This window comes from Ictidomys tridecemlineatus, chromosome 4 (assembly GCF_052094955.1).
Source record: "Ictidomys tridecemlineatus isolate mIctTri1 chromosome 4, mIctTri1.hap1, whole genome shotgun sequence".
NCBI classification, from domain to species: domain Eukaryota; kingdom Metazoa; phylum Chordata; class Mammalia; order Rodentia; family Sciuridae; genus Ictidomys; species Ictidomys tridecemlineatus.
Window position 1 is genome coordinate 145,965 of NC_135480.1, and position 15,635 is coordinate 161,599.

Genomic DNA, 15,635 nt, shown 5'->3' on the forward strand with positions numbered 1-15,635 from the left:
TACAGCTCAGGGACAGGAAGTCCTGCCCTGGAAACACAGAGCCTCCAGAAGGGAGACAGGTGCTGGGTGGAAGAGGGGGCTGAGATCCCCTCAGGATGAATCCAGGAATAGGTGAGAACAGTTCTGTCCCCTGCCAAGAGGGAGATGCCCATACCCCAAGGTTTATTTTCCATGGTTATGTCAACACTTGCTGTTCCTTTGAGGGAAACAAAAAAGGAAGATGCCATTGTTTAAATACTAAAATTTATTTCATGCTCCAGACTTTCTCTAATTAAAAATAACCCTACTGCAAATACCAACATGCTAGAAGACCCGGTACATCACCAGGGCCCCGGGAGGGCTGCTAAGCTCTAGGCACTGTAAAAGCAAATCAGGTCTGAGATTCCAGTTGTCTGTCAGTTCAAGAAGGTCACCATCAGAAGAAAGCTTTTTGTATTAAGTGAAGAACTGGACACAGCAAACAGTTCTACCGGTGAAGAACTGGACACAGCAAACAGGCCATGCAGTTCCTTTCCATCTGTGACTGGGTGTTACTGAGTATAAACACCACCCTACCTGCAGTACAGTCTGAGGGCAGCCTCAGATGTCCACTGTGTCTGCAGGTCACGTATCCTGGTTTGGCCAAATTTTGTAAACCTACCAAGCTGTCTGCAAGCATATGGTCTCACTAGAAATGAGGTGTGAGTCTCTCCTGTTGCCATTGCTCATGCATGCGGCAACCATCACCCTCCTATCTGTCCCGTCCATCCAGCTAGAAGAGAAGAGAGGAGATCAATTAAGTGTGTATACCCTGGCAGGCCAGCACATCTCAAGCCTGGGTTGAACACTTTGCTGAAAGCAAGCAAAATATTTCATGAAATGCGCTTTTCTCTGCAAAAAAAAAACAAGGTCCCAGCAGGCTTGGCAGAACAAGGCAGATAAAAGGAGACCTGTTCTGAGGATTTTAAAGTTCCCAGTTGAGGTGTACTGATGCTTACATGCTCAAAAACATTACTATCTGATTCCTTGGGTAGCAATTAAAAAATAAATCCCAGAAATCATAACCTATTTTTCATAACTTTCCATGAAACCAAGAAATCACACAGATTAAGTCTTGTAGGGCCATTTCCAAAAATCAGTAAGGGCTATTAGTCTCCTTTTATATGGGAACGGGACTCAAACCAGGAAGAGGCTTCAGGACAAGCCTGTCAGGCTGACATGACCAGCTCTCCACTGCCCTGCAAGATGGCCAGGGGAGCACCTGCCTCAATGACATTTTTTGCTGAGTTCTCTGCTTCTTGAATGGAGTGGCCAACGTGATTATAACATTGGTGGTCTTTACTCCTATCTATAGTGAGGTGAGAAATGGCACCAGCCTACATCAGCCCTCAGAGCCAAACTGGAATGAAAGGCCATAAATAGTAGTGGTAATGATGTCTAATGTGTGTGGAAACAGCAAGTTCTAAGTCTCATCCTTAACAAGTCTCAGACTGCAACCAGAGGCTGGGGCTTTTGCCAATGGAGGCAAGAAGAGGGTGCTTGCCCTTGGGCAGTGTCAGACCTGTCTGTAACCTCAAACCTGGGCTTTAAATGCTACTGACTCCTCTAGAAGTTACATGGTTTTCCTAGGAACCATCTAGAAAGCATCAACACTCTGGCTGTCTATCCTTGGTAGGCTATACGGATAACAACTCACATGGACCACTTCTTAAAAGCATCCCAGGTGGGGCTGAGGTTGTAGCTCAGAGGTAGAGCACCTGCCTAGCATGTGTGAGGCACTGGGTTCAATTCTCATCACTGTATATAAAAAAATAAAAATAATAATAAAATAAAGGTTCACTGACAACTAAAAAAAGTATTTTAAAAATCCCAGTTTGAGCACCATCCCACAGAAAGGGCAGAGAACTTCAGCTTCTCAAAGTCCTTATACATGGGTCTTCTTAGTCATCCCAAGCCTCAGAGGGGAATATGGCTGCTTTGTTTTAGGAAGGAAAAGCAACAGACTAGAATGACCAGAACTACCATCCCCCCTTAGCCACCATTAGCTCTGAGGCCTCAGGAGCATGTACTTGGCATCATTTGTTCCTGTCAATGGAGGTGGTGGACCCAGGTTAGTGCCCAGTATAAGACCAACAGTAGCATTGTGGTCTGTACCTTCCCAGTCTCCCGCTGGACAAGGTCCTGCATTTCTTCTGTCCAGCCCAGAAGTTCCACCAGCCTTTCTACACTGTGAATCACATCCCCCAGCTGAGCCACATCCCTTCTGCGAGGTCGCCAAGTAAAGGGTCCCACCAAGTCCCGGTTGATGAGCAGCCGGGGCACTGAGCTCCCCACAGCCTCAGACAAGCTGGCAAAAGGCTCCACCTGAAAAATAACCCAAACATGAGGAGCACAATATCCATCCCACAAGCCCATCAAGTCACCACACCATGGCCATGAGACCTAGAGGGACAGGAGAGATCACCATGCATCAAGCTCAAGCAGCCTCCTATGCTTGATCTGGATGATCCTGTCCTCCCAGGCCTCCCTCACCTCTTGCTATCCCCACCTTCTTCCTTCCTGCCAACTGTGCGGTGGGCATCTTCCTTCCACCTGTCCACCACTCTACTCGCCCTGCTGCAACACTGTCCTGCAAATCTCATCTGGCAGGAGAGGCCTGGAGCTGAGTTACGATCCCTCCTCAGTCTTCACCATCTGACTCTAGAGAGACGTAAACCATGCCATCCAGCTTCTGCATCTGGTTCTCAAATGGAATTCAATCTCAAGAGTAACAATATAAAAAATAGATAAATAAATAAATGCTAACAAGGGTGGTTTAGTATCTAGGAGGGAAATGCTTAATTCCTGCCTTTCATTGGGAAGGTTTCAAATGAATTAAAGATTTAAATGTAAACAAAAAGCAGTTCATGAAGAAAATTGAGGGTCTATAGGTAAGGATGGGAAAGGACTTCTTAGGAATGGTAACTGAAGTAAGATAAGACAAATGAAAATGACAGACTGTATAAATGCTATCACACTGGTATCTCCATAAAGCCACTATGTAGAAAAATATTAAACTCATCATCGTAAACAAACTGCAATATATACAACATGATAATTTATACTTCTACTTGCTAATTTAAAAACATATAACCCAGTGAAAGATGGGCAAGAGATAGAGGAACTGCACTATTACAGAAGTGCAAGACCTCTTTTAACTGATCAGACTGGAAAAAAATTAAAGATAGGAAATTTTAGTATTGGTGAGGATATGTGCATATGGCCCCTTGCACCCTGTTAAGGCACTGTATTGGTACTTCCTGGAAACTGAGTCTTGAATATGCATCAACATTTACCCTTCAGAAGTATTTCTATGAGTGTAAAAATGTATACACTTGGATATTCACTATAGGCACTTTCACTATAAAATTATATATGGATATGTTTCAGAATTCAGAATATTTAAGATTCTGAAAAAAGATTATATGGTTTATGTACCATATACTGTGTCATAGCTCAAGAAGATCCAAAGCAGTGCTCCATAAGCCAACACATCAATATTTCTTCACAAAGCAGACAAGGAAAAGCCTGTGCCTTCTGCCGGAGGTTCCAGGTCACACTGGCACGCACTGGCAGGCTGGCTTCAGCTGGAACCTTGCCCTCCCAGGGCAGCTGCAGCACCTACCACACAGCTCCCCGTGCTCACACCAACATGGACATAGCCAGTCAAAGAGCAGGATGTACAGCACTGTACAGAAGAGCAGCACACGAGGACAGGCCAAAACACACACAGTTGGGATGGAAATATAGCTCAGTTGGTAGAGTGCTTGCCTTGCAAGCACAAGGCCCTGGGTTCAATCCCCGGCACCACAAAACAAACAAACACACACTAACAGTTGTTGATGGGATTAAAGATGACACTTGGCTTTTTATACCTTTATATAATGTATGGATAGTGCTTTTATAACCAGGGGGAAAAAAAAGAAAACACAACTATTTTCATTTTGCTTCAAATAGAAAGATGGCTAGTGGCCCCAGTGTCCACACCTGACAGCTGGCTCAGCCCATATGCCAACTACCATGGCTCCCACCGCCCCGTCTTTGGCACCTCCGAGTGGCTTTCCTATGTCCATCCTCCATCCCAGCTCAATTCTGTTTGCACCTCAGGCTCTCCTGTCCATTCACTGCAAACCCCAGCTCCTACCTCAGTCTCTACTAGACTCCACCCCCATGCATACATCTCCTGAGGATCCTCAAGCCTGCCCACCAAAAAATACAAGCCATAACCCCGAAGCCCTGTGGGAGTCCAGGCTCTCCCACAACTCCCATTCTGGCCTGCCTTCTGCCTTCACATCCAGACTCCAAGGGCTCCTGATGGCTTTACCCAAGAGCCTCTGCTGGGTCTGTCCCCTGTGCCAATTCACAGCAAAGCAGCCACAGGAATCATCCTGTGCCACAACCCTGCCAGATCCCTCAGTTGACACCTTCACAAGCAACCAGGCCACTCCTCCCACCTTCCTGCCTCACCTGGTATTTTTCCCATTGCACATAACAAGCTACAGAATTTCCTCAATTTATGCTGTGACTGTCCACAGGGCTGGGACAGGGCCTGGTTGAGCAGGCAGCAACAGTGATGCCCACAGCATACACTGGGCCTCTGGCCACTGGGGAGCCCCTGGTGGTGTACCCAGTCGGGCACTAGCTTAGTTCGCAGTCTCATTCTTGCTCCACATCCTTTAGAAATTCCTTATCATTCAAACTGAGATGGAGGACAGTTTCTTGGCTGTGTCTAGCAGGCATCTCCCAGGCACCTCACCACAGGTATTCAGAACCCAATGCAGCATCCTCACTCCCAACTGCCCCAACCAACAAAACCCTGATGCAGGCTGAGCCAGGAGCCTCTCCACCTCAGGCCACAGTCCTCCCACCCTGCAGGTGCCCACCACTCTGCCGTCTTCAGGACTGGCATCATCCCTCACTGTACCCTGACAGCCACACCCCACCTGCCCCTTCCATCCCTTGGAAACCCCACACCACATGCCCTCCCATTCTCCCCATCCTCTCACACAGCTTCTCCCCAGGCCTGTAACATCAGCTGGATCCCATCGCCTTTAGCACCCTGGGTTGACCCCTCTGCACCGACCCCCTCCCTATCCCCAGCCCATGCCCCCAAAGCCCCTTCACAAACCTCCAGGGAGGTGCCTAGGATGAGCAGCAGATCTGCCATGGGGAAATCAACCACATGTAGCAAGAACCTCTGGGGTAGTGGCTCCCCAAAGAACACAATATCAGGCTTCACAATGCCAGTGCAGACTGGGCAGCAGGGCACCCTGTCGGCCATCACGTCGGCCTGGGGACACAGAAAGAAGGCAGGACCAAGGAAGATGCCTTTTAGGAGGGAATAAACTCAAGAAATTTCAAACAAGCACAGAAATTGAGAATAGTGCAACAGACCCCAAGTGCCCGGTTTTAGCAATTACCAACAGTTTTTATGTAATCCTCCAAAATGTTGGAGTGGTCAGAGTACTTAAAAACAAATCCTGAAAAAAAAAATGTGGCATATATATACACAATGGAATATTACTCAGCGATAAAAGAAAATAAAATCATGGCACTTGCAGGTAAATGGATGGAGTTAGAAAAGATAATGCTAAGCGAAGTTAGCCAATCCCCCCCAAAAATGCCAAATGCTTTCTTTTGATATAAGAAGGCTGATTCATAGTGGGGTAGGAAGAGGGAGCATGGGAGGAATAGACGAACTCTAGATAGGGCAGAGGGGTGGGAGGGGAAGGCAGGAGGCATAGGGTTAAAAATGATGGTGGAATGTTATGGACATTATTACCCAAAGTACATGTATGAAGACAAGAATTGGTGTGAATATACTTTGTATACAAAAATTGTGAAAAATTGTGCTCTATATGTGTAATAAGAATTGTAATGCATTCCGCTGTCACATATAAATAATAAATAAATAAGTACATAAATAAATAAATAAATACAAATCCTGGACCTCACCTGGTTTCATCCACAAATCTCCTCACAGGCTGAATGTCTACTCCTGCTCTGCACCTGAGCTGGTGCCAAGATCACACCTGGTGTACCCCAGGCCTTGGACAGTGCTCTGTGGACATCTGCTTAACCCTGGTCAGAGCTGAAGTGACCAAGGCACACCTCAGCCCTGCAGGTGTCAGGCTTCCTGCACTGGCCCCCCAGGACACCTCCCAGAGGACCTGGGACCCCTTCCATGCCTTTCTCACCATATATCTATACACTGGGGTTCCATAAAGAAACATGCAGGGGTTGGGGAGGTTGGGATGCTGACAGCACTGTGGCTAGTCTGAAGTTCACAAAACCTACCAGAGCTTCCCTCCCTCTTACAGAAAGGCTTCATCTGGTCTCTGTTACCTGCAGTACGATGGTTCTCCAGTCTGTGGTTTCCACCCACACCTCCTTCCTGCGCCTCCTTGGACTCGGGCCCAGGACATCTTCCCAGACCCCTCCATCTCCACCTCCAAACAGCCCTGCCTCCTGTAGCTATCTCATTCTGTTCACTGTGTCTGCTCGACCCATGGCGTCCCTATCTCCTACCCAGATCACCCACCTCCCCATAGTAGGCTCCTGACCCAAGAAATTCAACCTGCTGCCCACATAAGCTAAGATGCGAACCTTTCACGTCCCTTTCCTGCTTTAAAATTCTTCAGTATCTATCCAGTGCTAATGTACATGCTTTAATCCCAGCGACTCAAGAGGCTGAGATAGGAGGATCGCAAGGTCAAGGCCATCCTCAGCAACTTAGCATGACCATCTTAAAATAAAAATAAAAAAGGGCTGGTGGGTGTGGCTCACTGGTCAAGCACCTCTGGGTTCAATCCCTGGTAACCCCCCACACACAAAAAAAGAAAACACCCTGGCCTGCCACACTCCAGTTCTCCTGTGCCAGGAAGGGCTCTGGGATCCAGACTGACTCATCCCTAAGGGCCCCAGTCACTCTCTTCCCATAGCTGTGCAAGAGCTTCTTCCTACACCTGGCACTCCGTTTGTTTTTGCATCCACAGCACCCACCCAAATGTCTGGCACTTAGTAGACTAAACTGATGAAGAAACCAGTCATTCAATGGATGCGTTGATGAAAAGATTAAACATGCACCTACAGTTTCCACTATGTGCTAGGCTCCCATTTCCTGATTTTAAAACTTATCACTGGGCTGGGGCTGTGGTTCAGCGGTAGAGCGCTTGTCTCATAAGCATGAGGCACTGGGTTCAATCCTCAGCACCACATAAAAATAAATAAAATTAAGATATTGTGTCCATCTACCACTAAAAAAATAAAAAATAAAAAAAAACTTACCACAAACTAACCAATACAGTGTGGTACTGGCCTAAGGATGTACAAATATACCAATGGAATAGAATTGAGAATTCAAAAATAATCCACACATTTATGGGCAACTAGTTTTCAACAAGAGTGAAAACCATTCAATGGGGAAAGACAGTCTCTTCAACAAATGGTGCTAAACAACCTCACACTCTCTATAAAAATTAACTCAAAATGGATCAAAGACCTAAATGTAAGAGCTAAAAACCAGAAAACAGGCAAAACTTCATGAACTTGGAACTAGCAATATTTGTTTTAGATACAACATCAAAAGCATGCACAAAAAAGAAAAATAGATAAACTAGAATTCACTAAAATTAAAAATATTTGAATAGCTGTGCATGGTGGCACATGCCTCTAATCCCAGCAGCTTGGGAGGCTGAGGCAGGAGGATGGCAAGTTCAAAACTAGCCTCAGCAATTTAGTGAGACCCTAAGCAACTCAGTGAGACCTTGTCTCAAAATAAAAAATAAAAAAGGCTGAGGATGTGGCTCAGTGGTTAAGCACCCTTGGGTTCAATCCCTGGTGCCAAGAAAAAAAGAACCAAAACATTAGTATATTGTAAATATTACCAAGAAAGGGAAAAAGACAACCAACCCATATACTTGCAAATCATGTATCTGATAAGGATCTAGTTTCTAGAACATAAAAAGAACTCTTACAACCCAAAATGAAACAACAAATTCCACAGAAGCACAGGTGCTGTGGAGAAGAGTATGACAGGTCCTCCAACAGTTACCCAGAGTTCACGTGGCACTCGGCAGTTGCACTCCTGGGTGAAAATCAGGAACCTGAGCGAGACAGCACGTGAAAGTGTTCACACAGCATGGGATTTATCTTCTATTTATTTACTGTTGCCAAGGTGAGATCCAGTAACAGACAGCTGCCTCTTCAAGTGCATGGATCACCTGCATTTCGTACTTTCGCTGAGCTGCTGTGCTCATATTCCCCACTCTACCCTATTCTCTAAGGAATCCTAAGAGGTCTAACACAGGTATCACTGTTGCTTCGGGCTCAATAGTGAATATTACGAACATGAAAAGATATCCTGTAATAGTTGAGTGGCTAAACCTAACACTCTACAGTTAATACGAAGACCAAAAAGAGCAGGCAGAACTGCAGACACTGACAAAAAACATGTGTGCTCATGTATGCACATCTCTCTAAAGCCCTAGAACAGTTAGGTACAGTGGTACACGCCTGTAATCCAGCAATTCAGGAGGCTGAGGCAGGAGGAAGGCAAGTTCAAAGCCAGCCCCAGCAATTTAGTGAGGTCCTAAGCAACTTAGTGAAACCCTATCTCAAAATTTAAAAATAAAATGAAGTCCTAGGACATTATATATTGTTATGATTTTCCCGCAAAAGCTCATGTGTGAGACAATGCAAGAATGCTCAGGGGTAAATGATTAGATTACTATAAGAGGTGTGAGCTAATCTGCAGATTAAATCATTAATATGGATTAACTGGGTGGTAAACTAGGCAGGTAGGGTGTGGCTGGAAGAGGTAGATCACTTCAGTCATGCCTTGGGGGTTTATATATTGTCCTTTCTGCTTCCTGGTTGTCAAGTCCTGAGCTGTTTTCCTCCACCACGCTCTTCTACCATGATGATCTGCCTCACCTCGTCCCAGAGCCATGGAGTTAGCCAACCATGGACCCACTCTTTAAAATCATAAGCCAAAATAAACTTTTCCTTCTGTGTTGTTGCTGTCAAGTCCTTTGGTTACAATAACAAGAAAGTTAACTAAAACATACACCAAATTGTTAAAGGTGGGCAGGAGGAACTAGTTGAAAGGAGATTCATTCTGTGCTGTCTTAGTTGTTTATAAGCATGTATTATTTTTCTAAATTAAAAGTAAAGAAAAGGGCAAGTGAAGTGGAGCACACCTATAATCCCAATGACTTGGGAGGCTGAGGCAGAAAGATCACAAATTCAAAGCCAGCCTCAGCAAATGAGCGAGTCCCTAAGCATCTTAGTGAGACCTCTCACTAAGCACCCTTGGGCTAAATCCCTGGTACCAAAAAAAAAAAGAGAGAGAGAAAAAGAAAGAAAAAATATTTTCATGCTATTATACCACTTTTCCAGATCACTTCCACTCCCACGAACTGCGGAGGAGAGAGACTATCAGTGGAACCACTCACCCAGAAGTCCTCCCCAGGGCAGGGTCTTCGGCAGACTGTGCAGGTGGCCGAAGCAAAGGTCCCATGAGCTTCAACTAGCTTCGAAGTGGGGATGCCAGACACTGAAATCCAACCAAAGCAAGCATTGCAGCCTTGGGCTGGCATGAGTACCAAGTCAGAAGCATGACTTTTGGATGTGGCAGCATCCTGGAAGGGATCTCAGCCCTCAGGAAAGCCTGGTGTCCCTGCCTATATTGCCAATAGCGATTCTCCACCAACAGAGTAAGGCACAGCGGCTCCCAGCTGGAGCCAAGCCACATTTAAACAAAGCCTTCACTGGGCACAGTGGCACACGCCTGTAATCCCAGCGGCTCGGGAGGCTGAGTCAGGAGGATTATGAGTTCAAAGCCAGCTTCAGCAATTTAGCAAGGCCCTAAGTACTCAGTGAGACCAAGTCTCTAAATAAAATGCAATAAAAAGGGCTGGGGACGTGGTTCAGTGATTAAATGACCCTGAGTTCAATCCCTGGTACCAAAAAAAAAAAAAAAAAATTCAGTACAAAGGCCTGGGGTATTGCTCAGTGGTAGAACACTGGGCTAGCATGCATAAGGTCATGGGTTCCATCCCCAGTACCAAAACGAAACAAAATCATAACAAAATCTATCGGATATAAATTCAGATAAAATTATTCTGATATTGCTGGGCACAGTGGTGCATTCCTATGATCCCAATGACTTAGGATGTTGAGGCGGGAGTTTCACAAGTTCAAAACCAGCCTCGGAACTTTGAAAGACCCTCAAAATTTAGCAGGACCTTATCCCAAAATAAAAAAGAAAAGGGACTGAGGATGTATCCCAATGGTAGAGTACCCCTGATATTCTACAAAACAAACAAACTAATATATATGTGTGTATGTGTGTTTGTTTCTAATATCTAGCAATACTCACCCTATTCCATAGACATCAAGTAAAAATGAGGGTATAGATACATTTCCAGAAATTTGCTTGGTGAAAAAAATAGACAAAAAGTAATGCCTTAGGAATTTCTCTGTTCGTGCTATCAAGGCCCAGGCAAAAGGCCAGTCAGTGTAGACCATGACAATGAATGATTTGGTGTGGCTGATTCAAAAGGAAATAAAATGCTAATACCTCCAGAGTACTTCCCCTCCTCCAACCTGTTGCCAAAGTTACCTGTCTCCAGGGAACTGTTCCTCCCAGCAAGGAGCTGTTAATTGCAGGGTTTCTGTTCTCAGGACTAAAAGGCTCAAGGGTCACTCCAGTTGAACCGGGCTGACTGGGCTGCGCAAAATAACCCCACAAGAGACACAAACACCTTTTTCTTTGGGGTCGCTGTGACCTTAAGGGTCCACAGGAAGAGAGAGCACAAGAGCACATGCTGACCCCTTTTACTGAGGAGAAGCTATTCAAATGAGGCAAGGGGTCAGGTTTCAGGGGGCTGAGTCTATCTTTATGATGTCCACTGTCAGCAGGTTGACTGACACCTGGGTAGGCCACACCCAAGGGCACAGAAAGAGAAGGGAACACACACAAGGCACTTCCATGGAAGATTCTATCCTAAACAGGGCAAGGAACAGGTGAGTGGAGTGGAGCTTCACCCATGGGGCTGTGGCAAGACACACCCATGTAAAAGACACCGACCCTCGCACCCAAGAACGGTAGGGAAAGCTCTGCCACATTTCTGCAACTAAGCGCCTCAGCACCCAGCCAACTGAGCGCCTCAGCACCCAGCCAACTGAGCGCCTCAGCACCCAACTGGGGAGTGTGACTCAGTCACAGGTAAGGTTGGTCTCCCACAGTTAATAAATACCCACTGGATGTTGCCCTTCCTGCCTGTGCCCCTGGGCAGCTTGGTACCTGCCTCTGGATCACTCCACCTTTTGATCAGGTAAGCAAGATGGGAGAAGGGGGCATGAAAACAAAGGAAATCTAAAATCTTTAGAAGAGGCAGGACACCCTCTCTACAGAGGAGCTCCCATCTCTCTCTTCTATCCTTTAAATAAAATTTTTTATTCTTGCCTCAGTGTTTCTCAGGTGTTCAATCTTCCACCTGCAGGTGGCTTCCTACATCCCCATCACTGTCCTAACTGCAGTGCTGAAACTCATGGCCAGGCGGCTCCCACTTTCCCACAAGGCCAGCTCTCCTGACCCTCGGTAGCAAAGCCTCCACAGTGTAGCCGCTGCTGCCTCTGTGAGTCCAAGCCAGAGACTTCATCTCACATGAAACAGGTCCTGAGCAAAGAGACACCTCTTGGGATCAGGCACCTTGCTGCTGGCTCACTGACTGCCCTGCAGCTGCCCCCACTACACCTAACCCAGGTCCCCCCAGATGCTTCCCTGAGATGCATGGCCTGACCTGTCCCCTCTTGTGAATCACTGCTGTTCTGACCCAGACAACACTGAGGGGCCATTAGTGGTTCGAGAGAGTACCAGTTATTTTTTACAGTCTGTATCTTCTAGAGATACTCACTGATTTACTTCTAGATTGTTTCTAGATTAAATTTACAATGTGATGAATTTGCTTGAAAACATCCTGGAGGTGAGAAAGAAGGTGGGGAAACAGACAAACAAGGACTGGGCCATGTGTCAGATATGGAAACTGAGTGGGAGGACAGAGGATTTCTTGTACTTTTTATTTCTGTATGTTCCATACATTTCTTCTTTCCCCGCCCCCAGTCACAGCGACCCCAAAGAAAAAGGTATTTGTGTCTCTTGTGTAGTTATTTTGCGCAGTCCAGTCAGCCCAGTTCAACTGGAGTGACCCTTGAGCCTTTTAGTCCTGAGAACAGAAACTCTTAGTGAGACAGAGTTTCACTAAGTTGCTTAAGGCCTCACTAAGTTGCTGAAGCTGACTTTGAATTTGCAATACTGTCTCAAGTTTCCTGAACTGCTGGGATTACAGACCTAACCACCATGCCCAGCTCCATGTATTTCTTAAAACAGAAAAAAATGAAAGAAATATTCATACCAGATCAGCAAAACAATGTCAACTTAAGTTCTGTCCAAAACTCACAACTCTGCAGGAAGACAGGCCCACAGGGAGGTCCCAACAGAGGTCTAGTTGGCTCAAAACAGCACCAAAAATGAGGTATTAGCAATGGCCGGAGCCCCACCTGGAAACAGGCACAGATGTGATGTGGAGAGGAAACAGAGGCTCACCTCTCTCAAGTCCATCGATGTTCTGTGTGTAGAGACGCAGAAGCAGTCCCTTGTCATGAAGCAATCGGAGAAAGTAGTGAGTGGCATTGGGCCTATAGTTTCCAGGGTACAGCTCCTTGGCTAAGGTGAAAAAGGGCTTGGGGTTGTGGAAAAAAAATTCCAGTTCAAAAATGGCTTCGGGGTATGGGATGTTGTACTGCTGGAGGTTGCTATAGAGGCCGCTCCCTGGAGATCTGCAGAGTGAGAAGGAAGAGGTTCTGAGCCCACCAGGAGAGAGTGGGGAAGCCTCGGCAAGGGTTACCGTGGTACCTGAAATCTGGAATGCCGCTGGGTGTGCTGATGCCAGCCCCCACCATGACCACCACCTTCTGACAGGCTCGAACCCGGATCAGCTCCGCGATGTCCTGCAGGGACAGTTTCTCTTTCTCACTGTTGCCTCCACTTCCAAAGATGCCTGAAGCACCCACAGACAGTGAGATGGCCCTTCGTCCACTTGTAATACTGAGAGCAAATGCAGAATAGAAAGACAACCAGCTTCACGCTAGCAAGAACGAGCACACTCTACCCTTCCCATCGTCAAAAAGGTCATGCACATCACTTCAGTCCCCCCAAAACAACCAACTTTCTCACCATGGCTGACCACTGGCTAAAACAGAAAGCAGTCACAAATCAGAAATCAAGACTATTTGGTAGCAAAAACTTCCAGTTAATAGGCACTGTGTAATCAGGAAAGCATCACTGTGAGTGAGGCCATCAAAGCAGTGCTAAGAAGTCCTCATAGAAACTCAAGCCAGGGCCAAAAGTATTCTTTGTGAAGGCTCTGGGGCACATGTTCCACAGAGCTACACACCTTAAGGTACACGGGAAGTGATGAAAATACAGTGAGTTTAAAGTAATTCTCAGGTTTTGCATCAAAATATTATTGGGATAAAAGCTGGTCTCTCTAAAGACTATTCCAGAAAGAAACATCTATGCCCTGACAGGGGTTCAGGGTGCTGCACAGAGTTCATCTTTAATGTCTGCAGATGGGGGCAGCTCAGATTAGCAGCTAAAATTACACAATCAGGCAAGGCAGAAGGTATACTGCAGCTCGGGGTTCTCATTGCAAAGCTCTGGAAAGTTCTTAAGTCACCTCCAGAAGCCAAGAGCCAAGATTGGGAGTATGAATGGTCTTTATAGTAAAGGGCACAAAACACATAGAAAAACAAGTCACAGGCTTCAATGAGGCCACAGGACTTTGTAAATGACACTACATCTGAGCAGACAAGAAAACAAAGCAATACAAATGACACAGAGCCTGTAGCAGCACCTGAAGGTCAGGGCAAGAGGCACTGCAGCTGCAGAAACCCTGGAGGCCTCCTGAGACAACAGTCTTGGCTTCTAGAGCCTTCTGGACATCTCACCAAGAATCTAAAATCTAATGGCAAAAGAAATTCCCAACTGCAAGTCTGGGCAAATAGTCTGCTTCTCATAGGAAGCCCTACAACTTCTGTGTTAAAACCAATGGTGGCAAAGGTTGGTTTAATGGCAGCCAGTCTTGCAGATAATCTAGGTAATAAGAACTGGCTCTACAGAAGCAAGCGTCTGTCCTGGTACCTGCTCTATCCCCAGCACCAGAAGAGGGCCTGTACAGAAGAAGAGCTCAGTAACGGTACCCTTGACGAAAATCTCTTTATTAACCTTTCAATATGTATCAGATGAATTTACCATTATTTACTTGAATATCCCCCCATTACAAAGCATCTAAGTTCATATCCTAACAACTACGGACCTTAAGATTTTCCCATATGTAAGCTCAATTCCCATGTAAGGATCAGAGTGCCTGCCTAGCATGTGCAGGGCCCTGGGATGGACTGAGTGGCATTCCAGAAAGGGCAGTTACTGGGTGTAGTCACCTGCACGGCAGTTCTAACTGCACGACCTTACGTGAAGAAGGCCATTAAAACGTTAAATACTTTTAGACCTAAAGTCCCAATCAATACTAGGAATTTATCCAAAAACCCAAGGTACAAGCAAAGTAATTCGGCACAGCGTCATTTGTAAAAGCTACAGATTAGACACTGTTTCCACCCGTGAACGATCAAAGTGGTCATGAAGTATCCACGAAATGGACCTTCACGGACCAGCAGAAGGGCCGACTGCCGCGGACCCAACCACCAGACCCGCGTCCAGAGCCGAAGGGGCCCTGCGCGGCCCGGGCCTCCGAGGGCGCACCTGCCTGGCTCCCGCCGGCCGCGAGCACAGGCGCGGGACTGTGGGGCGGGCGCGGGGCCAGGCCGCCCACCTCCCGGGCCCCACCGTCTGAGAGAGGCCAGCCACCGTCGGCCCCACAGCGCCATGGTGCTCCTTCCGCCGGCGTCCGCAGGTCACGTGCCCCGCCCCGCCCGCCCCGAGCGCCGTCCCGGGGAGCTCCGGCCCCGTGCCCAGCGCCTAGCTGTGCGCTCGAGCCCCACCGCGCACACGGCCCCCGCGAGTTCTGGTCAGGGCCCAAGTCCCGTCCCCGGGACCCGCTTCCCTGTCCCTGCGAGCTCCTGCCCCACCCAAAGAGACAGCCCCGAGTGAGCTCGTCCGCCGCCGGAGCCCCGTGAGCTCGTTCCCCGCGAGAGCACCGTCCTGTGAGCTCCTGCTCCTGCTCCACGCCAAGACTCATGCCCGCCCTGCCCTGCGCGCTAGGGTGGAGGTGGACGGAGGCTGGGGTGGCTTCCCGGGTCTGCTGGCCTCTGGCCTCTGGCCCTAGGCGCCACGGAGATGACAGCTAACACTTGTCCCCGCAAGACACTCCCAGGAAGGTGCCAGGACCATCCCCATGGGAGAGGGTCTCGGACCTTCAGGCTGAGGCCGCACGGCCAGCCGGGGCCGGTTGGCCGCTGGCGCCCTTTCTCTTTAATGTCTCCAGAGCCAGGCCTGGTGCAGGAAGCTGGTACAGACCCCCGAGAGATTTTGCCCCCAACGCGTCAGAGCGTGGTTACCCTGGCGACAGCGCGCCGCTGGAGCCAGCTGCGACGCT

General features: G+C 47.6%; 1 protein-coding gene across 8 annotated transcripts; it reads right to left on the reverse strand.

Annotated features, from left to right (window-relative positions):
* Window positions 1-226: 226 nt before the first annotated feature.
* On the reverse strand, window positions 227-15,621 carry Sirt3 (sirtuin 3). 8 transcript variants are annotated; one of them, XM_078045203.1, is made up of 7 exons: window positions 15,598-15,621; window positions 12,938-13,129; window positions 12,629-12,861; window positions 9,474-9,574; window positions 5,147-5,308; window positions 2,134-2,343; window positions 227-751 (listed from the first exon to the last, which is right to left on the reverse strand). In XM_078045203.1, exons 2-7 carry the CDS (start codon window positions 12,982-12,984, stop codon window positions 731-733), a joined length of 774 nt encoding a protein of 257 aa, XP_077901329.1. In that variant the 5' UTR covers window positions 12,985-13,129; window positions 15,598-15,621; the 3' UTR covers window positions 227-730. The 8 variants fall into 8 exon arrangements, with proteins under 8 accessions (XP_077901329.1, XP_040139781.1, XP_013221291.1 ...); XM_040283847.2 differs by lacking the exon at window positions 15,598-15,621 and adding an exon at window positions 15,454-15,591 and having other exon boundaries at window positions 12,938-13,032; XM_013365837.4 differs by lacking the exon at window positions 15,598-15,621 and adding an exon at window positions 15,454-15,591.
* Between the last annotated feature and the right edge of the window lie 14 nt (window positions 15,622-15,635).